We start from the raw sequence: 25215 nt of genomic DNA on the forward strand, positions 1-25215 counted from the left end.
TGAGGACAATCAGACAATCTTGTGAATGTCCCCAATTAGTTCCTCTGTGGTAAAGCAGCACATCCTTCTGTACACAGCCTACTATTGCACATCGTGTCAACTGTTACACACACGTGTTGTGCCTACCCCATGGCACAACAACATGTTTGTAGGTATATGTATTTGTATTGTATAAACAATTTCTGGAACCACATTTTCCTCCATTGACAGCACTGTGTTGCGTGACTGATTGTCTTTTAGCCAATGCAGCTCTGACAGCAATTCAATGACGTCAGGGCTATGCTGTGATTGGTTACCAAGGCACACGTGAGCCAAGCGGAGCGAGGAGTACTTGGGAGGTTGGTGTCACCCCATATAACTGAACGAGCCTGGAGTTCAGTCCAGTGGATTTCGTACGCAGATGATGCTAATATTCAGAGAAGTGGTTTAGGTCAAAGTATTCGTTTGTCTCACTTTAGAATGATAACCCCTGAGAGTGATAAGATTGAGGAAAAGCTTTGTTTTTTTTTTTTAAATCAGACGGACAAGTGAACTCTCCTTGTCGACTTATTCAGGTAAATATAATGTAACATATCTGCTGAAAAAAGTGTACGTAATATTAAATCTGATTGTATTTATTCATTTAAATGAACTAGAATGGTATTGTAAGTTTACATTTTGTGTATTTCGTATGCAAGTAGACTCTTAACAAACGTGAACACGTGGTGGTTTTGCTCCTGAGCACGTTTGCGACATGGCTTGGCTCATTCAGCACGAAATTACATTTTAATAGTGTTTCATAAATCTCATGTTTACTAAATTATAATACAACTGAGACTTATTTGTTTTTGTCCCTCTTTTAGGCTTATTTGCTGTTGTAGTGGACTTTTTGGCCAGGTAAAACCAGGCCTGACTTCACTGCTTCATACATTTTTCTATTTGTGTGGTCTTGAATGATGTGTTTACTGCGTTAGACTGCTGAATATCAGTGATGTCAATTCAAAATAACTGACAAGACTGTCGAATTTCAACTTAAAATCTAACTTTGAAGCTGGAATATTTAAGATGTTTTCTTTTTGCAACAGGGGGAGAAGGTGACTTGGAAGAGGCGGAGGTTTGTATGTTCCTCACCATGTTCATTGTAATGGCTGTGTGTATTGCAGATGTACTTAAACTTTATACTGTACTGTAATATTTTGTGAATGTAACAAAATTGAACAATCCTGTTTGAGTGTCTGTAAACAATAAACAAGATAAACATATTTGCAGGTGTGTCTTTTGTTGCAGTGTTTTATGTGAAAATATGTAAGCACTGTATTTGAACCTTTGGAGCCCCTTCATGGCTCAGTGGGTCAAGCAACAGTGCAATAGTATAAGCTTGTTATAACTGGAGCCTCTTGGATTTCCCCCCAAGTTGCTCTTTTAAAAGCAGTCGACAACTTTTTGTATGTATATGCAATATTTTCCACATGTGTTCTACTATATAAAGGGGCACTGAAATAGAGGGTAATAGTGGATCTGAGAAAGGGGCTCACAACGGTATATTTTATTTGTTGCAATGTTGTATTTAATCACTGTCTTTGAAACTGGATCCCCTTCGTGGCACAAGTGGTTCAAGCAAGGTCTTGTTATAACTGGAGCCTCTTGGTATTAGCTCTTTTAAAACCATTCAACAGAAGCTTTGAGAAAAAACGCCTCTGGAATTATTTTTGCAAAAGCAGTTTATCAATTTCTACACACAATCATGTTGTCAATATGGCAGAACACAATATTAAAATTAAATATTGCGCAAAGGAAACAGCAATTGGCAGAGAGCACACAAAAGATTAATTGAGAATGGCAATATTGAAGCATAAACAGTGATACAAAAACACATTGAAATCAAATTACACGTAGTATTGATACTTAGACTTGAATGCAAAATGGAGGTGGAAAAAGCCATAATTTACATTCTCTGAAATCTCAGCGGCAGCAAAGATACAGAATGTGTGGTGTTGGATATAAAACACTTTTTCAGACCTGTCAATACCTGTTAAGTATCCGATAATGGATGAATGTCAAAACTCATTCATAATGTTTTCGATGACAAAGATCACTTGTCACTGTTATTTAACAGAAACTACCAACATGATTTAATACACCAATGGCCTGCAAGCACAGTAAATAATAAACAAGTCTACCTGACAGCACATTAAAAGCAACACTTGACAAAATTATGAACTCTTGTACATTCAACAAGCTTCTTCACATGTACACAAGACTTGAGTTAATCCGGAAATAGAATAGCTGGAAATAGAATAGCACTTATTTTGAGCCTTGATCTGAAATGCAATGTGAGGTGTAGCCCAGTGGTTCTCAACTGGTTTTGCTTCCGGACCCAGATTCAAGACTGGACATCCCAACACAAAGTAAAGTAAACAAAAATATAAATCAAATCAAACACTGAAATATATTAATATTACCATGAACTACCCAAAAAAATACAAAGTTATTTACAAGATAGGCTGAATAAGAAACATTGTATTCGGCACAAATATATAGATCATATGTAGTCGGGTTGTGTTTTATACGCCTTGTGCAGTTTTGTTAATGGTTTTTAAAGGCAAGGGCAGGCCACACATTCAGTCCATTAGCATCAGTCTGTTCAATATTCAGTTCAAAATCACAGAAGAAAAATTTTTTTGGTTCTGACTAAATTTATGAAAAACACAATGGCTTAAAATTCACATTTATGTAATTTATGTAATAATGTGAAAGCCTCTTAAGTACTATTAATCAAAGATCTTATTTTACCTTTACGATCATAAAACACCCTTCTAAAAAAAAAACTGTAAAAATTACATCCCTCAACAAATTTGCCCTTTCTGGTTGCTCTTCAAACAAGAAAAATAGGTTTGAGTTCTGTGACATGGATTTGCACTAAACATGGCAGGGCTGATTAGATGACAAACTCAAACTATACAAAGATATGAAAAGTCTTTCCTCTCCTAAAAGGTTGGCCTATTTATCTTGCTGTCCTAACTTTGCACCATAATCCCTGCTTTTCTCTGAGAATAGACCTTCGACTCACCATATGAGAACCACTGATCTACGGCCATTGCAGAGGGGCAATGATTGGAGAGATCTCACATAGAAAGCTCTTGAACCCTATCCTCTAGAATAGTCTGTTTGAGAAGGGATGGCTTAGGAATGAGAGGTTATTGGCTGGTGTCCCTCTTGAGCACAGTGAAATTGATCTAATTGCATAATCGGATGCCACAAAGAGGGCTCAGGCAGCGGTGAATGGAAGAGGATAATGGTGGTGAATGAATTATTTGCTGCTAGAAGCATATGACAATCATGGGTAAAATCAAATGGGGCAAATCTCAGAAATGCCCCCTTTTGGCTTAGAGTTTGTTAAAATGACAAGATTTATCTATTACTGGTTTGTAGCACGTTCTGTACATCCCAAGGATGCACGGCCCCCAATATCGAACCCTCCAGGTGGTTTGCAGGCACCCTGTCATACCAAAAGTCCAGTGAAAGCCCTCGGGTTGTAATCCATATCTGCTGACCAGACGTTAGGCTTTTGAAGGAAAGAGTTTAGGGCTTTTCATGCGACACTAGGACGTTTGGTAAGTCAGCGTGCATCAAACAGAGGTAGTGTATACACTTTACCTAGTCTTCTATACTGTTTCTTCACGAGTTGTTCAACATCACTTGTGTGCATTTTAGTATGTCACCAAAACCTCTGTATTCTGTTTAAGGGCCAGCAGCATGTGCATTCGTACTGTCCCAAACAAATCAAAAGCAAGCAAGCAAGCAATATCATCCTTTCTTTTAGTTACTAATGTGTTCAGATTTTTCACAGCTCTGTTCAATGGGCAATATGGAGCCTGTAATTTTCAACTCGGGTATAGTCCTGCCCTCATGGGACTGAATTGTTTATCTTTTGATATATTAAATAATCTTCACATGTCCTCAAGGGACTCCTCAGGGTCCAAGGTTTCTTCATTCTTCAAGGCATTGGCATTGGAACGCGTGTCCATGGCAGAGTGCATGATAGGCAGCCAGACGTCATCCATATTTGGCATTACAAATATTTTCTGCGTAAGGTAATGGAAGCATTAGAGGATCAAGAAGAGGAAGTATGAATCTTATTCAAATTATACTTTCAGAGATCTCAAGTGTGAGCTCATTATGTATGTATACACAAAATATTTGGCTCAATACTGGGAATGAGTGCAGATTTTAATTACCGAGAGAAAACCACTGGGAAACTCAGTTTTGGTCCTTAAGGTCTACTTTTTTAACCAGAGTTTAGCTCTAACCTTGATCAAACTAAATTTCAAAGACCTTGATTAATTTTTTTAGGAGTGTTTGATTAGGTGGAACTAAACTCAGCGGGAAAGTCAACCTCCTGGGCCAAATTTGAGAACCCCCTGCACTAATGAATGGCAATCACACCTTTGAAAATGCTTATTAATTTAGTCTGATATTAAAATTATGAACTTTACAATTGTATCATTTGTAATATAGTCACAAACAAATTCTTTAAAGGAGTCATGACCCACAATTTTCACTTGATTGATTCACAAGAATCAATGTATGTTATGATTGCCTAACGATTATACACTGGCCGGGAAGCCGATATTTAAAAGTGAAGCGTTTGTTTACCTCAGTGTTTGTAAAATAGCCCACGTGCACGCGCACTCAAATACGAGATTTTGATTTCTTCCCCGTCTTGACGTCAAGACGGGGCAGAATATACCATATATGGACACCGCAGCAGGAAGCTCGCCCTTCCCCTCTCCCCCTCATATACAGTCGAGAAAGACGCTGGAACAAAGTGCACACGTGAGTTGCTCTGTGGTTGACTGCCAGAATCAACATGTAAATGTGTTTTCTCTACCAAGAACGGACCTACCTATCAGAGACCAGTGGATTAAATTAATTTTTAATGAAGCGGTTCCTTCAACCCTTCCCACTGGCTTATCGTTACGTGTTTGTGCTAAACACATTGTACGCTGAAATCCTTTACAGATTTGGGGCTATATCAGGCGAAGTTGGCATCGAAGCTCGGGAGAAGCACCATTCCAACAAAATTGCATGCAATTGAAACAGTAAGACTGTGTTTTTATTGCTCTACTGTGTAACAAACAGCATCTAACTGCTAATGCGGCTATTTTATGCTATTGCGTCTGTCACTAGACAAATAAACGAAAGACTCGTGGTGAAGTAATTATTTATGTTCCCTGTAAACTGACTGCAAAAACGGACTTTTGACTGCATTATAATGATTTCTTAATTCAGAATATGATCAAGATTGCGTAGGTTGATGTGTTTGGGGAATTTGCCAGTTAATAGTAACATTTAAAGCCCCTTAAGTGAACGAAATGACTCGAAAAAAGATTTGTTCATTTTGATGAACGAGCTTGAACAAGAGAGTCTGGCGTTGCCAGATTGGGTGTTTTTTCCGCTACATATTAAGGCCGGTTTACGGTGTGTTTTCGCCTAGAAGGCTTTATAGAAATCTGGCATCCTACTGAACGAAGTTAAACCATAGACTGTATAAAAATATGGACGTAGTGTCCGTGACGTCACCCGTAGACTACTGAAGAGAGTTTTTGAAGCCTAAAAGCTGTGTCTCATTTAGAAGGCTGCGCCCTCCGAAGGTTGCATTCGAAGGCTGCATACGTCATCGAGGTTGTCTCATTTCAGAAAAGCAAGTAGCACACTCCGAATGAGACCTTCGAATGCAACCTTTTTTCACAGGAATTCGAAGGATACATGAGGTGTATCCTTCGCTGCTACAGATAACCCACAATTCTTTGCGTCGCCATAAATAACCGTTGTTTATTTGAAAAAATGGCGGCGGCAGATCTACACACAAGCGGAGATGTGGTGTTTAAATGTAAGTATTTTAAAGTTCTTCATTTTTTAAAAATTGAATTACAAGTGTGGTCAACATGATTACAAGTGTTTAGCTCCTCAAACATTGAATAAAATAAAACAAGTAAAAACTTTTTTTTTTCTAATTACTTTCCAAATTTAGAAATTATTTTCCTAATATTTTTTTCTTTAACAAGTGTGAGAGCGCAACGACGCTATGTGTTGGCATAGCAACGTGATACTTCCTGTATCCTTTTCCTTCTATCCTACGAAGGCCGTCTCGTTTAATCCCAGGGTTAAGGACACTCCGTATACGCATCCTAGAGAGGAGTCGACCTCCAGAGGATGTGACCTCCGGAGGACGTGGCCTTCTAAATGAGACACAGCTAAAGTGTGTAGAGCGGGCCGTCGCCATCTTGGCAGCGCGTCACCGCGCGACTCTCCCGGACAATCAAAAATGGGCAAAAAGGCGGGAGCTAGTTGCTGTAGCCACGCCCACCTAGCGCACCGGCAGTGTCAGCAGCGGCAATCTCCCTGTCACTCAAGTGGCCACCCCCTTAATTATGCAGAACTTTAAGTCTTAATATAATTTAAACGGATGAGTTATAAAAAAATTCACCCCCCTCACAGTTGTCATGAAGGGCAAAATTAGCTATTTAGACCAAAATCATTTTTTGAACCAGGCTGTAAACATGTTTTTTCCTGCTGTAAAGTTGGGCATTTTAACATGGGGAGTCTATGGTACTGACTCCCTTTTGCAGCCAGCCTCAAGCGGCCAGTCGATGAATTGCAGTTTAAGTCACTTCCTTATTGGCCTCACGAGAGAGAGCGGGAGGTTGGCGCTCGAGTTAAACTGAGAGAGAGCGTGGCGTTCACAGACACCAGAATGAACGACTTCACAGTAACGTTCATCAGGCAGTAATGCGGTACGTTCAGTTCATGTTCGCCCAAAATATGAACGAGTTCATGAACTATCGTTCAATGAACGCGTTCAGGCACAACACTGGCAGGAGTATTAGCTTCGAGGTATGGGGAATGGCTGCTAACGTACTTTGCAAAAAACAAATGACTGAGATCATCATGAATTCGGTTATTGTTTATTTGTTGCCTAACGCTTATATATGAGGCGCCGTCTAGTTTGTGTGTGTGTGCTGTGCTCGTCTTATATTTGTGTGTGTGTGCTGTGCTCGTGTCTCATATGAGTAACGTTATGTGCGTGAGTTCATATACATGTATGTGTGACCACTTAGTATATATGCAAGCGTGTGTCATATGTGTGCGTGAATGAAGTTTGATTTAAGCCCTAAACGGCGCCTCATACTTATACACTGGCCGGGAAGCCGGTCGCGTTCATTCACAACTTGCGCCATGATGTCAGTTTGTAATGATATGCTAAAGCGCTACCTGTGTTGTCAACCCCCCCCCCTTCCTGCAACCAATCAACGTGCCCCTCATTTGCATTATTATAATGACTGTCCACAACAGCCAAAATATCGCATCAGATCTCGCGAGACAATAATGCCTACAGAAATAAGGGTCTGAGGAGCTCTGTGTTTATTTTTTTTCCACTTTTCTTTTTTAGAAGGGCCTGAAAGACTATAATACAGCAGTAGGTATCCAAGGTAATACGAGGGTATGACTCCTTTAAAATCCTGAAATTGCAAGAACTACAGAAATATCTATAATAATAAACGTGCATTAAAATAATGAAATGAATTATGCATTAATGATCTTATAGTGCAATTATTTTTGCATTCATAATGAAATCCGTGGAAAAACATTTTAGCGTTCATGTTAAGTTCACATATGCTTACCTGAAACTCCTGATTGAGTTTATTTTCTATCCAGTCAGTCACATGAGCAAAAGTAACCTTTCTCTCACCCAGTTTAGGCCGCGCTTTCAGTTCCAGATGAGGGGGACTTCTGAAACCATACCTGAAATAAACACACATCCACATATGTCCACATTCAAGTCTTTACTCTGAACACTTTATTTCAGGAACATGTTTTACTTTTGAGGTCTAAAAATTTATATACTTAGTTGAACAGACATTGGCATGAAATATCTTGACGTGTACTGAATAATGACCAGCAGATGGCATACTAGCAGCTTGTAGAATGTCCAGAGATATTATCAGACTTCTGTGCAGTGGAAATGTGAAGAGAATATTGAAGGAAGCGCTATACCATATCCTGTCTGTTGGAGGTGGTGGAATGTTTACAGCAAGTGTTCCTCGACACTCCTGAACCTCCACTGTCAGGAGCAGCGGCGTATTGGACACCTCCTCGATCTTCTTCTTAATGAACTCTGTTTCCGTGGCTTTCTGGAAATACTTAGACTTGGCAATCTTGTCCACAAAGCGCATGATTTTGCTGGGTCGGTGTCCCCCAACATATCTGTGAAGAAAAGAAGCCACAAGTAAGTTATTATACAGCATGTTCTGCCAGAGTACATCTTAGTACATCAGGTTTGTGGCCGTTATTAACCCACAGACTAATTCTGTGTCCAAGCTGTTAAACTGGTAACAATGTCCCAAATTTAACAGAAAAGGAAATGGTAAGCTCCTCAATCTCACCCTTCCACTCCTGGAATTTCAGGCACTTCCACAGTATCTTCCTCATCAGAAGATCCTGCACTCGATGACTCTTCATCACTGTCGGCCAGGAAGTAAGTGCGTGGTCTGGTTCTGGTCCATGCACAAAGACAAACAAAGGCTTTTAGGCAGCATATTTCTATGATAACTGGCTTTCTGAAAGCAAGGGAATTTGCAAAGCTGCAACACAGCTATACTAGTCGACAAACTCCACAGCCGATACACAGTAAAAAAAAAGTATTTCTTCGAAACAAAGATGAAAGGTCTGTTCTGAATCCCAGTGAGCTATAACACTTTTAGATATTGTAGGTATGTTTCACACACAAAGACAAACCCACAGGTATAAGTTGTGGTCACAACCAGAATGCAATGTGACGCTCATTCAAGGGCTTGGAACAGAACTTCTGCAAGCACATGCGGGGATGTGATGGTGTTTCAGTGGTGAAGTGTATGTCAGTTTAATGCATGGAGCAAAATTCTAAACAGATGCAATGCACAATACATTGAGAGATTTCAGAAAAGCCCTGATTCAACTCACCATTAAGAGTTCACATCCAAAAAGAAATCAGTCCAGAGGAAAGAGTAAAAAAAAAAAAAAAAAAGTAAATGATGATTAAATCCAACAGAAAAAAAATCTCCCATCAAATAAACACAAAAAAGGCAGCAGCCCAAATATTTAGAACAAGAAACGAGGAACTTCTGAAATATCACTCTTACCCTTCTTTTCCCTGTTCTCCAAGTCCTTCCCCCTCCTTTCCCAATCTGGTCAGGTTCATCTTGGTTTCAAGAGTCATAAGAAAGGAACCGTTGTATGAGATCTCCAAATCAAACCAAAGGCCTAAAGTACAAACGGATATTCAAACAGTAGTTATACAGCGGTCCCAAAATTTATTTGGTCACATTTCCAAACGAATGCCTCAATGTCATTGCATTTACATAACAAAAATGTGTTATTTGCGATGTCCCACTAATAAAACAGAAAACTCTTACTGGATAATAATTTATTATATAAATTATAATTTAGTAATAAATTATATTACTGATACTCTTTCATAATTTCAAACCTGCAAAGCACCACTTTCCTTCATATTTCTCTGATTCTTTGGTTCATCAAATCAAGCGGTCTGGACTTCTGCACCCAGCATGTGTTTACACTGATTAAATTCATTCATGAGTCGCCAGTGAACCCCCGGCAATCGTAAAAGCCATGCTGTCATGATGCACACTTCCTCCTGAGTGAGTGAAAGGTCAGTACTTGAGTTTGCTCCACTCTGATTGGCTCAGAGTCACACTGATCCTCTGAGCTCAGCGGGCTGCTTCCTCGATGACGAACGAGAAGTTTAATTGTGATTTACCAAATCACACAGATTCACTGTAGGGGTGCTGCTCCAGCAATACAGTGCAGATATAGCTCGACTGTGGTTGAGGCACATCTAATGGTTTTGCAGCAGAGTCCACAGTAAATGATTGTAGTATGTACAGAATATTTCTTTTTTTTAAATCAGCAGTAAGATAAAGAGATGAACAAGATCTCATGACACTGCTGAAAGAACCAGACTTAAAGCGTTTGTTCACCCAAAAATGAAAATTAGGCTACGTTTTACTCACCCCAGAGGCATCCTAGATGTATGTGACTTTCTTGTTTCAGACGAATCCAGTCAGAGTTATATTAAAAAAAGGTCTTTGATCTTTCAAGCTCTATCATTGCAGTCAACGGGTGTTGCATGGGTGTTGCAACGGCTCTGGGGAAGATAATTTTTAATATAACTCAGACTGGATTCGTCTGAAACAAGAAAGTCACATACAAAGTCACATGAGTAAAATGCAGCCTAATTTTCATTTTTAGGTGAACTAACCATTTAAAGTAACATTTTGCTAGGCACAATGTGTGTAACTCCATGTTAGGCACCCTGTGTGAAAATGTAACCTGATGATTCTTGCTATGGGCCATTGTAGGTTGCCAAAGTCTTCTATAATGATTTCTAGCATTATAGCATAATGAAATGTGTACCGTGAATGCAATTCAAGGAGCTTTGGATAAAAGTGTGTTGGATGTTAGAGTGTACAGTATGTATATGTATGAAGGGTTAGGGCCACAGCCCGAGTTCAGCTCCAACCCTAATTAAAACTCACCTGCCTGTAGCTTTCTAGTAACCCTTCAGACCTCGATTAGCTTGTTCATGTGTGTTTGATTAGGGTTGAAGCAAAACTATGAGGGCTGCAGCTCTCCAGGACCGACATACATATACATATATATATATATACACACACACACACACATATATATATATATACACACACACACACACACACACACACATACATATATATATATATATATATATATATATATATATATATATATATATATATATATATATATATATATATATATATATATATATATATATATTTATATATATAAATTTATATTTTATCATACATAAAAGTATAAATGATGTTTTTTTCAAGTCATGGACAAATCAGATCTTTATAGAAAAAGATTAGGAACTGATGTATTCAGTCCTGTTCAACTGAATAAAAACAACATTTGCATCCTTTTTCTTGAAACTTGAAGGATACCACCACAACACCAGGGTGAGTAATATATTATATGACCGAATTATGTAGTAACCACCTTAGTCTGCATTAATAACTGAATTATTAATGGTTCAAGCCTCCACAACTAGCAATGGAGGCTTGAAATAAGATTAGTAATTAGTAAGAAAGTAATTAGTCCTGAGCACAAGAAAAGTTTATGGACAAAAAATGATAAAGGGTTAGAAATGCATAATCTGAACAATTTCCTAATGTGCAGTATTGTGCTTTATCTTTCAATAATTTAATGGCTCGTCGTCAATTATTCCTTACATAATCCACAATATCCCACACCCAACAAGCAAACTAGGTGCCAGAGTGTCTGTGGAACTACCTAAACTGAAATTAGCAGCAAAGACACACCAGCTAGATAAGACCGTTTAAGACCCAAAATAATTTAAAATAACACTGAAACACCCTTTTAATCCTATAATTTATTGTGTGCAATTTTAATGTTTGCAATTATAATTATTCCCTATTATAATTAGTTTTAATCTAAACTCTATAACCTGTTCTTTGGTATATTGTAGGTTAAGTGTTTAGAGGTTTTAGGGTTTAGGTAAAGTCTTGCTAATATGCAAACGTTGTTGTTTGTAGTTTATACTCATAAATTTGAGCCCCTAACAATGTTGATTAATTCTGCATACCTGATGTCTGAGACCAAGCACTTCTTATCTTTATTTAATCATAAGTATTCATAAATATTTCCCCTTTTGAGCTAATCATTTTTCCTTTAATAGCAATAATAAACATAAATCAGGATTACAGAGCTGGCCTTACCTCTGTGATCCACAGATGGTTTGGATGAGCTAAGGATCTTGGGAATAGATATTCCCATGTCCAGCTCGGTGAGGGTCAGTTCATTCATGAAGTATGGCAGCTGTAATAATCAAGACACTAAGTTACTGTTTTAAACAAACACGCAGTCAGAAAATCTGGTGTAAGATGTAAATCTGTACTCACCCTGATTTTACTCAGCTTTTTCTGGATCTTTTTGGAAACCACATCTGCCCAGTATTTCTCTCCAAGAAAGTCCCAGAAAATGCGACCTAAAAGTGCATTGACCCAGGCTTCAGACTCAGACTCCTGCTCTTGACTGGCTGGAAACTATGTGACAAACACAACGAGAAATAGATCTTCATTGGAAGACACTAAGGTAATGTCTCAGACTACAGAGAGCAGATAGCACTATACTATTTCTTTTTTGACTGGCAATGATGAGCAATTTAAATTTTAAAAGATCCCCCAAATATCACCCAAAATATGCCAAAAAAGGCCATGTGTTACAGTGTTAGCATGGTTAATTACAATTCACTGTTTACAGTTATTGGTAAATGCCACATACAATGTAATATGTTACATACAATTTTGAAATATTAAATTAATTTGTACAATCTCAGATATTGGTTATAGGTTTATAATTAAGATTTACAAATGCACTGGCTAGTAAATTTTATCCAGTCACATCATCTGTTGAGGAAAAGTCATACAAGTCTTTTGTTACACCAAAATTATTCAGTAAATGTTTAAATTATTGTTTATCCATGTTGTCTTATTGGATAAAAAAAAAAATGGCTCAACCGAGTGTACAAGTTTTTATGCACATTTTAAGACTTTATGCCCATATTGGCATTTCCATCCTGCATTTTTAATGCAATATCCCAAAATTCACATAACAATGTGTGGATGGAAACAAAGTCAAAGTCTGGATGTATGAGTCTCTGTATTTTTGATAGGCAGGGATGGTTAAGCTGATGTTTTGTTTTTAAATGAAAGATTGCTTTTAGGAAAATGTACAATGTGAAATATTATGTACCTTTTTCACAATTCCCGGGCTGCTTCCAGCACTCTGAACAGGGCTTGTGGTTGGGCTACCTGCAGACTGGCTGACATATTTGGCCATGTAGACGTTGTATTCCAGAACTTTCTGTTTGACACTGGCATCAAGGTCTTTTTGTCTGGGATGAGACTGGAGCACTTCATCCAGACTGCCACGACTGCTGCTGCGGCTATGAGACAGACAGCCTGCCGAGAGATATAATACTACTTCATTAATAAATAATAATAATAAAAAAATAAAACAAGAGAATTAATGTATGAATAAAAGTGTAGCCCATTCAATGGTCCTTATATAAGAAAAAATATTTCCTATGGAACTTTTTTTCAAAGAAAACTACATTTACTTATTTTTTTTTCATGAAAAAATTGCAATTGGAGCAAATGGGAATGCAAACCATTCTGTGTTGCAGTTTCCATTCACAACAAGTTTACTCAAACATGATGACTTCAACTTCTGAAAAGTATCTATTGTGCCATCATTGCAAATATACTTTTACTTAATGAAAGTACTAATGATTTGAATAAAGGACCATTTGTAAATGTTTTACTTGTAGGCAGGCCAGAGGGCTTCTTGGCTTCTGATTTCGGCTTGGACACAAGTAGCATCCTTCTGAACCATTCCTCTTTGTCTCTTCCTGTTCTCCCAAACAGGTATAGCACAGGTTCTGTGTGCACTCTCTTAGGTTCCTCACTAGTGCCTACAGCCTCTGGCCGGTCTCCTGCTGCAGGGGCCTTCTCCTCCAACACGTCAGACTTATCTCCCTGCACTTTGGCCAGGAAGTCATCCTGCTTGGCCAGCTCAATGCAGATGGGATACTTCTTATTCCACACCCTTTTCCTGGCCAGGCTATGAGGCACCAGGTAGATCTGTAATCCAAGAACTCAAATCCTCATATAGTATGCATGTAAAGGGTTTAATAAGTTTCATTTTTGAAAAGCTTTGCAAAACATAAAAAAAAGTTCAGATTTGCAAACAATTTGATATAGCATCTCAAATGAATGTACAATTATTCATTGTAATATTACTATGGTGCCCAGTTTGTCAGCAACATTTGAAATATTAAAATTCTATGTCATATTCTATGAATCTATTAAAGTCAAAAAGACATTTTCAAACCTTAATTTACATTAACAAAATACTAAATTCTCTAAAAAACAAAGTTTGAATAGGGCCTGTACATTAAGTGCTCTGGGGTAAATTAATTGCCGTAATTCAATGCAACAAAACAGGTTGTGCACTGAGGGATCGTGTCTACCACTCACCTTACTGTTGGTGAGATCATAGATCTTCTGGCTAACATAGGTGACGTCAGGTTTGAGCTCGTTGAAGGTTGCCCGGCGGGGAATATTGCGGTTAGGTTTGGACAGTCGCAGGACAGATCCCTCCAGACGCACATACACAGAGTGAGTGAATGTGGCGTGATACGTCTCAGGGTCATAGCTGTGGATCTCATTCATCCAACCCTGAAAACATAAGCATAGACATTTTACAACGCAACAAATGGCCCACAAAAAAAGAAAAATTAATTAGTAGTATATAAGGGACCAATCTCAAACTACACTGTTGGGTTACAAGCCAAACCATTATGTCATGTCATAATACAGCTTGTACCTTCTGAGAAACATTACAAGTTGAGAATGCAGTTTTTCAACAAATGTGTTCAAAGTTATAAATGATTCTGAATAATAAAAAAATAAAAAAAACAATTGATTCTAAATATTTTCTTTTTCAATAAAAGTCAATAATACATGATTATTTTGTTCTCAAACTAAAGTACCACTGTGTTCAGTGACACAGTTATTGTCTGGTGTATCATCTGAGATATACCTCCATCAATACAGTATGTTTGTGTAGGAATGTATAGGTGACCAAATGACTGTTCTGTTGATTAGATGTGTTTGTATGTTGTTGTTTTAAAGAATAAAAAAAAAAAAAGTGTGGCAAAAAATAAAAGCATTGCCTGACCAGGACGTGTAATTAAAAACATAACAAGGAATTGGTAATGACAGCCTAGTGGGCAGCGCGCTGACATATTTAGCTCCTGATCCTGCCCCACTCTCTTTCTGGCACTTCACTTTCTGTCAATTAACTGTCCTATCAAAGTAAAGGCAAAAATGCTAAAAATAAATCATAAAAAATACTCTATACACTACAAGGCCAAAATGAAGAAACTAATTACAGCACTGTTAAGTAAACAAGTATGAGGAAGGACTGTACTGCCTTTGTTGGCTGAAGGATGGGCAGTCAGATGAACAAAGGTAGGCCTGATAATATTATACAGCTCAGGGCAGGCAAAATGAAGACATATCACACATTACTCTCTTCCACTCAATCAGTCAGGTTAAACTGATATTGATAAGACGAATACCACCACTAGTGCAAATGAAAATAATTTAATTTTCACTAATTTGTGCTAATACGATGATTTAAGTTTATTCACCCCAAGAACAAAAATTATAATTTAGAAATATTTTAACATTTAACTTTGTTTATTCTAAGCATGCGCTGCAGACTGCAGTTATGTGCTGCATTAATATCACTGCAGCATGTGCTTTTTTTTTTAAATTGGACGTATTTTAACTGTCATCGCACCTCAGCTTGGGAAAAAAAAAAAAAAAAAAAAAAAAATCACCAGTATAATGAATGTGTGGTACTTTTATTAAAAACATCCCTGAATGTTCTAAATCTCTTAATTTGTAAGATTTTTCTTCAATCAAGGACCTAGCCAATGATAAGGATAACAGCTTTACCAAAAAACATGATCTGGTGCCTCTTTGCTTCAGATGAGTTTAGATAAATGGCTATGTAAGCAGAGACCAACAGACTAAGTGGTGACGATGATGATAATGAGCCTGATTATGAGCATTCCTGGCTGCTACCAAGTAGTTCATTCTGACATAACATCACTGTGCCTTTATTTCCACAATGAAATCTCAGTTGGCCAGACAACAATTTATCTTCACTAAATCATGAATATATTTATGTCTGGGAGAATGTGAGCATGAAGATGGCAATGTACACAGTGGGTTTATGAAAGCTTAGCTTAAAGGTGTGCTATAATGTGCTCATAAATGGATGACGAGGCAATATTGTTGCTTGAAATAAAGTGGAGGCTTGGACCCAGAAACGTTATTATCAGAGAGTCTCAACCATCTCTGGAGACACCTTAGTTTATATTGTTAATTTCTCAAAAACACTCTTGTCCTGCATAGAAACATGACATCAACAACATCCACCATGACCTAGTATGACTATCAAATGTGATCATCTTCCATTTCAAACAAGCAATGCAGAACTGACCAGATCATTTCATAATCAGGAGAAGCCAAAAAAGGCCACACTAGATAAGATGTGCATCAGCTTTTTTGTGAAGGCCTTCGGCCATTCCCAGTAGTGGAACAACCTCCTTTCAAGACTCTGGTTACTCTTCACCTCAGTATGACTTTAATCAACTGTCAACTCAGGAAGCAGTCTACCCACACCATAAATAGGTAGGTATGAAGTAAGTGTTATAGCAAAATGAAGTAAGTGTCAACAACAACAGACTTTTGCAGTGCAAGGCAGAGAATCTACTTCAGGGTCACTGCTTATTGGATTAAAAAGGAGACACTAGACTAGAGATCTGCGGCGGTATTCACAAAACATCTTAAAGGTCCCCTGAAGTGGCTTGAAACACACAGCCTTATTCTATGTGGTGTCGTAATTTCAACTGAAACAGGAAGAAAGGGCGGGACATATCAAGCAGCCTTGCCCCCTTTTAAAATAGGCAATAGCGGTTTGTTTATATCTGGTTGTGCCAAAGACTTTGAGCTTGGTAAAGCTGCATTTGACAGCCACAGTCTAATAGATTACCCCCTAGATTCAATTTGAAACTCTTAGTAAAACAAAATAGTGGTCATAATTATGCTAAGGCTGTGTAATTGTAAAAGTTTTTATATATGCACTCGTGCATATGATCCGCTCTGTGCGATCGCGTCTCTGGACCGGAGCCAAAGTCTGGATCAGACTGTGTGAGCTACCGTGGTTTGCCTGAAACCACACCTCATTTGCACCAATTGAAATCTTATTTACACTGCCTGAATCATTCCCTATTACCTACATTGTGCACTACAAGGCATTCACTGTACAGGAAATACTACACTGTGAACAAGTGACCAATCTCAGCCTGTGCTTCAGTGTTTATTTATACTGCAGGGGACAGGCGCTTCGGATTATAGAGAGCATTTGATTGGTCAGTAGATTTGATGAAAAGAAGTACGATGTGACGTCAAAAAAAAATGTTGAGCCATTTTGGGGGAAGTGACTAACTGCAATCTTTGAATGCAAATTTTGTCACTTGTCTGGAGCACAATGTCTTATAGATAACATTAAGACTAACATATTGATACTAACAACAAACATTTTTTAATTCTCATTTCATGGGGACTTTAAGGCTAAAAGTAACTCACAGCTTACCAGTTTAGTAAAAACTCTTTAAAATAATTGGTGTGTCAGTCCTAAATTTAGGACTCCTAAATTTTTGCTCTAAGAGTACTCCACAAAGCGCTTTAGCACTAAAACTAGCTCCTAAATCTGTAAAATGTTAGGAATAGTGAAGAGTGCCGGCAATCTGCCTCTGAACGTAAAGATTTTAGGAAAAATTTGATGATAATGAGCTTTTAAAAAGGTATCACCTTTGGTCTTGAAGGTTATCCCAACTCCAGATTTTCCTTTGATTGTGTGCTTGTTTTTATTAACCAATTGGGTAAGAAGTAACAGCTGTTCTTGCGTTCGGTTTGCTTGTTTTTTTTGTTTGCATGTCTTGCTATCAGCAAGGGCTGCACAATATATTGGAATTATTGAAATATCGCAAATGTAAATATTGTGATATGCATATCGCAAGGGCATGCGATATCTGAATAATATTTAATGTTTTGATTTAGACTACTTAAATCAAAACGTTGCAGAAGTTTTAGGTAGATGCATATAGCAGAGAATAGCTTGACGTTAAAAAGAGTTAAGTGCAATAAGTTGCAGAAAACAACCATTTGCCATAGGGCTGGGCGATATGGAGCAAAAAATATATCTTGAAATAGTTTGCTATATCTCGTTATCTTTAAAAGAAAATTAACCCCCAAAAAACTATTGCAAAAACAAATATGCCAAATATTACATATTTAGGGCCCTATGAAACGTTTTATTTTTTCTTCACCATGTTTTATCGTTACCTAATTCTGTGTTTTAGCATGTGTAATTATTTAAATGCATAAAAACAAAATTAGTTCTTAAAAATTCTACACAAATTCTTACAATATCCTTATGTGAAATGCTTTTTCCCTTCAGAAATTCTGTGTTAATACATTTTTCTGGTTAACAAATGAAGGCATAAAACATTCATTTAATTTATCTTTTAATTATTTAAAATTAAGCAAACTTTATTTTTTGGTAAATAATGGGGATTTAATATAAAAAATAAAACATGGAAGAAATGTTGTGTGATTATTCCTTTAAAAATTATGTTTGTTTCTTTTTAATAGTAGTAGTAGTGGGCTATGTACATTCTGCTGAACAATAGTAATAGATTTCTGGCAAATACTTTTATTTTGACGAACCATTACAGTTCTGTGTATATGATACTACAGTCTATGATGTGATATATGCAGAGGTGGGTAGTAACGAGTTACATTTACTTCGTTACATTTACTTGAGTAATTATTTGGGGTAACTAATACTTTTCGGAGTATATTTAAAGATGGGTACTTTATACTCTTACTTTAGTAAATTTTTGGGGAAAAATCTGTACTTTTACTTCGTTACTGTGGGCGACGCTCCTCTCGTTACTTTATCTTAATGCAATAAATGTTATAAATGCTTCAGTTTATTCCAAACGCGCAGTCTACTTTTCTCTGGACAATGAGCTATGCCCATTCGCGAATGATTCATTCTTTTGAGTCAATTCTGTTCAAAGGCTTGATCAAACCAATTGGCAAACGAGTGAATTGGTTCATGAATCAGTTTGAATGAGTCGTTCAGTTCCCTGCCGCACGTGCTGAGCGTCTGAAGTGGTTCACTCGGAGTTGTAACATTTAAGAACAGCAGCGTTGAAAACGTGGCTGGAACTGCACTGAATTGAAAGCAAATCTGCAAAGGCTATTATTTGCTAGCGATGGAGATCCTTATTAGATGAACACCGCGTGTGCTGTCTACTGTTTAACAGGTAATAACTTGGGCTACATTCGATTACAGTACACGATACCACTGTGACATTAGTTTGTTGTACGTGTGTGGCTTATAACAGAGGGGAGTCAAATTGAATGCAGCTTCCAAAAGACAAAAAATAGCCGATTAAGATTTTATTAATTTTAATACAACCACACTGTACGAGTACGTTCAGCAAGTCATATCATCAGCTGCTAAATTCTGATCTGTGATCGCTTGCTGGCGCTGAGCCAGAGATAGATGCGTTTATACAGCGCTGCGCATTATAACCAATCACACATGATTCTTTGGGGCTTATTAAAGCATTGGCCAATCAGAGGTGTTCCGATGAGTCATCGCAAAAATGCCGGTGCTTCCTTCACTCGCTCGCTCACTGGAGACCTCTTTCTGGCGAATTCTCTCGTCAGAGACAACAAAGTGCAGATTTGTGTACGAATCTATAATTAAGATATTGATTTCACAGTGTTAACAGTTTCAGTGATTTTAATGGGAGTTTCTGAGAGTGATTGAAATCTAGACTGTCAGTGAAAATGATCTTTAATAGTGTAAATGTTATTTGCTCTCTTTCTGAACAATGAAAGATTAGTAGCAATATTTATATCACATTAACTTTCAATGTTAAATTCACATTTAATATAAAGTCAGTTGTATTAAAAATATGTTATGGCATGACACCTATATCTGTTACTTAAGTAAACAGACAGGGTTTTATAATAAATTACATAAATTGGAGTAAAGGCTGATGAAATATATACATTTATACACGCACACATACATTACATACATTTTATCTATATATCTAAATAAAAATAGGCTCAGTATATATGACCCAAAGTAACTAGTAACTAACTACTTGAGTAGATTTTTTATCCGATACTCTTTTACTCTTACTCAAGTAACTATTCAAGACTAGTACTTTTACTTGAGTAAATATTTCTAGAAGTACTTTTACTTTTACTTGAGTACAGTTTTTGGGTACTCTACCCACCTCTGGATATATGACGCTAGTTTTACTCAAATCAAACGGTCAGATGCTCTTGAAGTGACTCTCAGAGCAGTTCTGGAGATGGTCATGTGTTTACGTCCTGATTTAGTGAGATGACATAAGCTGATATAACACATAAGCTGTGTTTAATGAATGAAGACGTGCTTCTGCGCCATTCATTAACAAAGACACGCAGGATTTATATTTAAATAGAGCTTTACAGCTTAATATTTGCAGATATTAGTCCATATCGTGATTTGATGTAAGTGCAATGACCTACTTTTGATTAATTCATTCAAAATTTGACAAATTCCGTGCCATTCCGCGTTAAACTGTAAATTCCGTTTTTATGTCTGGATTTCCGCGATTCCCTCCACGTTTTCTGCATCGTGGAAATCATTGGGCCATACAATAGACATCTGCCTGCTGTTCGCCCGACGTCTGAAAACCGAAGTATCTCCATATAATGGAGCCAGTTGTCCTTTTTTTGAGAATTTTTTTTTTAGACTAGTTCTGTACACGCGAGGGGAGGGGAGACAAAAGCAAGGAGGCGTGGGGCGAGCGAGCGGGGGCGAGCAAAGTGGCGGAATTAGAATTAAAAAAACAATATACCGATATATACGATATTTCAAAATCCATATCATGTTTAAAAAATATCTCGATATATTTTAAATAGAGATATCGCCCACCCCTACTTTGCCATCTCATCTTGTATAATGACATTAAACTGGATTTGTGCAGTCGGTCTTAAAGTGACAGCAGCCTATAACTAAGACCTAAGACTTGTAACGGCAGCTGCAGTGACGCGCTGACTTTACCATTAGCAATTGGCTCCTTCATTCGGAAGGCGGGGCATCTTGCAATTGAGTGGCCATATTGAGCATTGCATTTTTCCCCCATTCAAAACTATACGGGTGACACATCTTGGGTATTCTATAGTCTTTGATGCAGCTAACCTCGCATCACTTTATGTCATCTTCCCATTTAATAAATTATGACAGGTCCTTTACTGCAAAAAGACACTGCGACACTCTAAAGCAGGGGTGCCCAACCCTGCTCCTGGCGATCGACTGTCCTGCAAAGTTTAGCTCCAATCCTAATCAAACACACCTGAAGCGACAAATTAAGGTCTTCAGGATCACTTAAAAATTAAAGGCAGGTGTGTTTGATTAGGGTTGGAGCCAAACTTTGCAGGACAGTCGATCGCCAGGAGCAGGGTTGGGCACCCCTGCTCTAAAGTGATGAAACCACGGCGCCATGTGCTTTCTTAAACCATTTTCATAGGTATTATATTATATTGTTGGCTTGGAAAAATACGTAAATATGCGCCTTAACCACAAATCAGAAAGGAAAGTAGATTAACTTCAGTGGACATAAGCTGCCTTTTTACTGCACACGACATTCAGACACGACAATTGCATTTCTCCCCCTAGTGGGAGTTGCACTTTCAAGTTGATCGTGAAGCAACTGTTACTTCTCCATAATCACCATGGTAAAATGAATGATTTTAATGCATGCATTAATGTATGAATGTATCGTTAATTTAATAGTTATAAAATAATGATTTCTGACATAATTAGTGTAAAGCACCATTTTACAGAAATAGTGTTAAAAGAATAATGTTAAAGTGAACAAAATCTTGGTAATTCTAACCTTAAGCTCATTGTTTTAATAGAATACATCTACAATTAATCCATAGCTAAAATCGGTTTAGAATTTTCCACATACGCATATGATCAGAACTATGCACAGCTCCCGCATTGCTCTCCATTTGAAATTAATTACTTACAGTCTGTCGCTTGTCTGAGATATTGGAAAGGAGGCTTTACACTTGAAAAATGGTGTATTCCATGGTTGAAATAAAACACTTTGTGATGTTAATTCATGTTCATTTCGTGCTTTAAGTAAATATGAAAAGACAATTGGTTCACATATTTGAAGTGATGCAATACAGTGATCTGTCATGACACATTAAAAAGCCACAAAATGGTATTTACGGTTTAAATTTCTTTAAAAATTCCTGCAAGAGTCCTGCAACATTGTTTCATACCAGAAGTAACCTGCTCTGTCTTCTTTGTCGAAGCATTGTTAGTTCTCTTACGAGAGCTCTCTCGTACTGCGTCTTAGCTAAGACGCTACGGGAAAAGTCTCTTTTCATGAAATACTGAAGCAAAATATTATCCTTAATTTTGTATTTTTTTAAAGCGCATTTGCAGCAGTACACAGCCATAGGCGAGAAGGCTCGTTCGCTCATTGGCTTGTTCTGCGGCAACTGCACAGCCTATCGAGCGCAGGCTGATGCAACATCAGACCAATAAGGGCGCTTCGCGCCCTTCTTGCCACTTCCCGCCGAAACGGGTGTGGCCCAACCTATAAAAGGAGCTCGAAAAGGCTGACTCACCTGATTTTTCATCTCTTCAGCGAAGCTCACGCATCTGTCTGAGCGCTGTCTGAGAAAGCATATCAGCAGGACGAGCCATTCTGAAACCGCTGGCATCGCCGCCTTCCACTACCGTTCCTGCTGCGCTATCCGGCACACATATCCTTTATATCCTTGTATCCATTTATATCCTGTGTGTGTGTTCGCCCTGCGACGCACACTCACAAAAAGAGCTGTGTATTTTTAAAGATGCCCTCGTGCGGCTCGTGCAGAGCCCGCTCAGCGAAGGAGATCGTCACGTCATCTGCGTCTCCTGCCTGGGTGAGGACCATGCAGCGCTCGCGCTCGCTGACGGCGGCTGCCCCCATTGCGAGCTAATGCCTATGGTGACTCTGAGGACTCGCCTGGCATCCTTCTCGAAGCCTGCATCATCCGCTGCGCCGCAGCGCCGTAAGAAGCGCCGCTTGCAGCACCTACCAGAACCGCCTCCAGCTCGGCCGAGCTCGCCGGTTCCCTCCGCTTCGCCGGCCTCCCCTGCATCGCTTCCCGATGTTCAGCGTCCGCTGCTTGCCGACGCGTCATCTGAGGAAGTGGATCTCAGGCCCGCGTCAGAGGAAGAGGACACGTGCTCTCTGCTTGCTTCGGGCAGTGAGGGTTGTGCGAGCTCCGTGGATCTCGCGCCCTCTGCTCAGAGGCCCAGCAGACGGGGGGATATCGATAAGGAGCTGATGCGTGTACTCGCTCTCGAACACCGAGTGGTCTGCACCAGCGCCCCCTTCACGTTCCAGGCTGGATGGTAGCTATCTTCCGGATGAGCGTTCTTCTTCAAGCTCAAAGCACGCCCCTTTTCTTCCTGAGCTTCACGAAGAAGTGGCGAAAGCTTGGGACGCTCCATTCTCGGCGACAATCTGTTCATCTGTTTCGCCAGCATTCTCCACACTGGACGGTGCTAAGAATAGAGGCTACCTGTCACTTCCGCCGGTGGAACAGGCTATAGCAGCGCACCTTTGCCCGCCCTCTGCTGGACGTTGCCATCCAAAGCCTGCCGCATGACATCATCGCTGCTCGCACGGATATTCTCTGCTGCTGGGCAGGCTGCGTCTGCACTACACACCATGGCTACGCTGCAGATTTTCCAGGGCGATCTCCTCCGCAAGATGGATGAGATGGGACCTGAAGCGATCTGTCTCGCGGATCTGAGGAGTGCTTCGGATCTCTCCCTCCATGCTACGAAGTCCGCTGCACAGGCCATGGGACGGGTTATGGCTTCCGAAACGGTGGCTGAGAGGCATTTGTGGCTGACGCTTTCTGACATCAAGTAGTCTGAGCGCGCTGCGTTCCTTGACGCGCCGCTAACTCCTGCTGGCCTCTTCGGATCATCAGTCAATGAGTTTGTGGAGAGATTCGCCGAGGACCAGAAAGCTTCGCAGGTGTTCAAGCACTTCTTGCCGAAGCGCTCCAGTTCTGCAGATAGCCGCTCTAGACCGGCCCCACAGAGCTCTCAGTCACGCCCACCGCCTCCTGCTGCGTCATCGCGACAGCGTCAGCAACGCAGCTCGGGACCCCGTTCTCGCTCTTCAAGCCGTCGCGCCGCGGGAGCCGCGGCAGAGGATTGCGGTGAAGCCAGAAGCCCCGAAAGCATCCTAGCACTGCTGGGAAAGAGTTCCGCTGCGGCCGAGCTCTCACCCAAGCGCGCCGCTGTTGCAGTTCCAAGAGTTGTGACTGCCTCAGTGTCCTCTGCAATGCGCAAGCCTGCACGAGTGCCCGCTTGCCCGCACACACGGCTACCCAGATGTTATCACGGCTACCCAGATGTTTCACGAAAACAGTGTTTTTTTCTGGTGTTCCGGCCACGGCTGATGGTGCTATAAATGTAGTGACGATGCCCACTCCTCAGTGCCCACAATTACTATGTCACACGCGTCATGTGGTTTCTGTAAAAACGAAACCCGTGCACGCTCGTCTGGCCACGGCCGATGGTGCTATAAATGCAGTGACGATGCCCACTCCTCAGTGCCCATCTCCACATGTAAGCACAGCCCTGCACACAGGGCTAGCGCACATAAGATCGACACAGATCGGTCGAGCGCGCCGCATAGTAAACGTGCCCACTTCCCAGTGCCCACATACACTATGTCACATACGGCGCGGGGCTTCTGTAAAAACGAGGCCCGCGCACGTACATTCTGTACAGGCAGACAGCGAGTTGAAAGTGGTAAATGTGCACACATGCAGCCCACAGTTACTCGCAGATATATCGAGTCCCACGGGACCCGCTCAGTCTCCCCCCAGTCGGTTAAGCGCCGGGACGGGGTCGAGGAGGAGCGATCTGCCCGCTGTGATCAGCGCGCTCCACGCCTCAAATGCGCAGCACACCCGAGCGCCGCCGTTGCCCAGTCAACAGAGCGCGCTTCGCATCCAGCCCTTAGCCATTCATGCAGATGCATGGTCAGCGCTTCCAGGGGTTTCGGATTGGGTGTTAGGCATTATAAAGAGAGGCTACTCGCTACAGTTTTCTCGACGCCCACCGCGCTTTTCAGCGCGCGTCGAAACTACGGTCAAAACAGAAGTATCACACATACTTCGGGCCAAAATATCAAAACTGTTGAGCAATGGGGCTGTAGAGCCTGTGTCTCAAGCTCAAAGCGAGGGGGGGGGGGCTGTACAGCAGATACTTTCTGGTGCCCAAGAGAGACGGAGGTCTCAGGCCCATACTGGATCTAAGACAGCTGAACAAGGCATTGATGAAACGCAGTTTCAAAATGCTTAC

General features: G+C 39.9%; 1 protein-coding gene, 1 long non-coding RNA gene and 1 other non-coding gene across 6 annotated transcripts in view; 2 read left to right on the forward strand and 1 right to left on the reverse strand.

Annotated features, from left to right (window-relative positions):
* Nucleotides 1-377: 377 nt before the first annotated feature.
* On the forward strand, nt 378-1236 carry LOC132140425 (uncharacterized). Its single transcript, XR_009433805.1, has 3 exons — nt 378-554; nt 843-876; nt 1065-1236. It is a non-coding gene; the product is annotated as an uncharacterized LOC132140425 (long non-coding RNA).
* Nucleotides 1237-1286: 50 nt separating this feature from the next.
* On the forward strand, nt 1287-1420 carry LOC132154153 (small nucleolar RNA SNORA50). The gene has a single exon (XR_009437088.1). It is a non-coding gene; the product is annotated as a small nucleolar RNA SNORA50 (small nucleolar RNA).
* Nucleotides 1421-3687: 2267 nt separating this feature from the next.
* Nucleotides 3688-25215, reverse strand: part of LOC132140394 (testis-expressed protein 2-like) — a 52878-nt gene continuing 31350 nt past the window's right edge. For 3 of the 4 annotated variants that reach the window (XM_059549184.1, XM_059549190.1, XM_059549195.1), the window contains exons 3-12: nt 14145-14345; nt 13430-13748; nt 12859-13067; nt 12006-12149; nt 11823-11922; nt 9162-9282; nt 8427-8537; nt 8038-8247; nt 7665-7785; nt 3688-4064 (exon numbers count right to left, since the gene is read on the reverse strand). In XM_059549184.1, the coding sequence (XP_059405167.1) occupies nt 3930-4064; nt 7665-7785; nt 8038-8247; nt 8427-8537; nt 9162-9282; nt 11823-11922; nt 12006-12149; nt 12859-13067; nt 13430-13748; nt 14145-14345 (1671 nt within the window). In that variant the 3' untranslated portion in view covers nt 3688-3929. The remainder of the gene's footprint in view (nt 4065-7664; nt 7786-8037; nt 8248-8426; nt 8538-9161; nt 9283-11822; nt 11923-12005; nt 12150-12858; nt 13068-13429; nt 13749-14144; nt 14346-25215) is intronic. The other variant, XM_059549201.1, reaches the window with a different exon arrangement.

Source organism: Carassius carassius, chromosome 1 (assembly GCF_963082965.1).
Source record: "Carassius carassius chromosome 1, fCarCar2.1, whole genome shotgun sequence".
Lineage (NCBI taxonomy): Eukaryota > Metazoa > Chordata > Actinopteri > Cypriniformes > Cyprinidae > Carassius > Carassius carassius.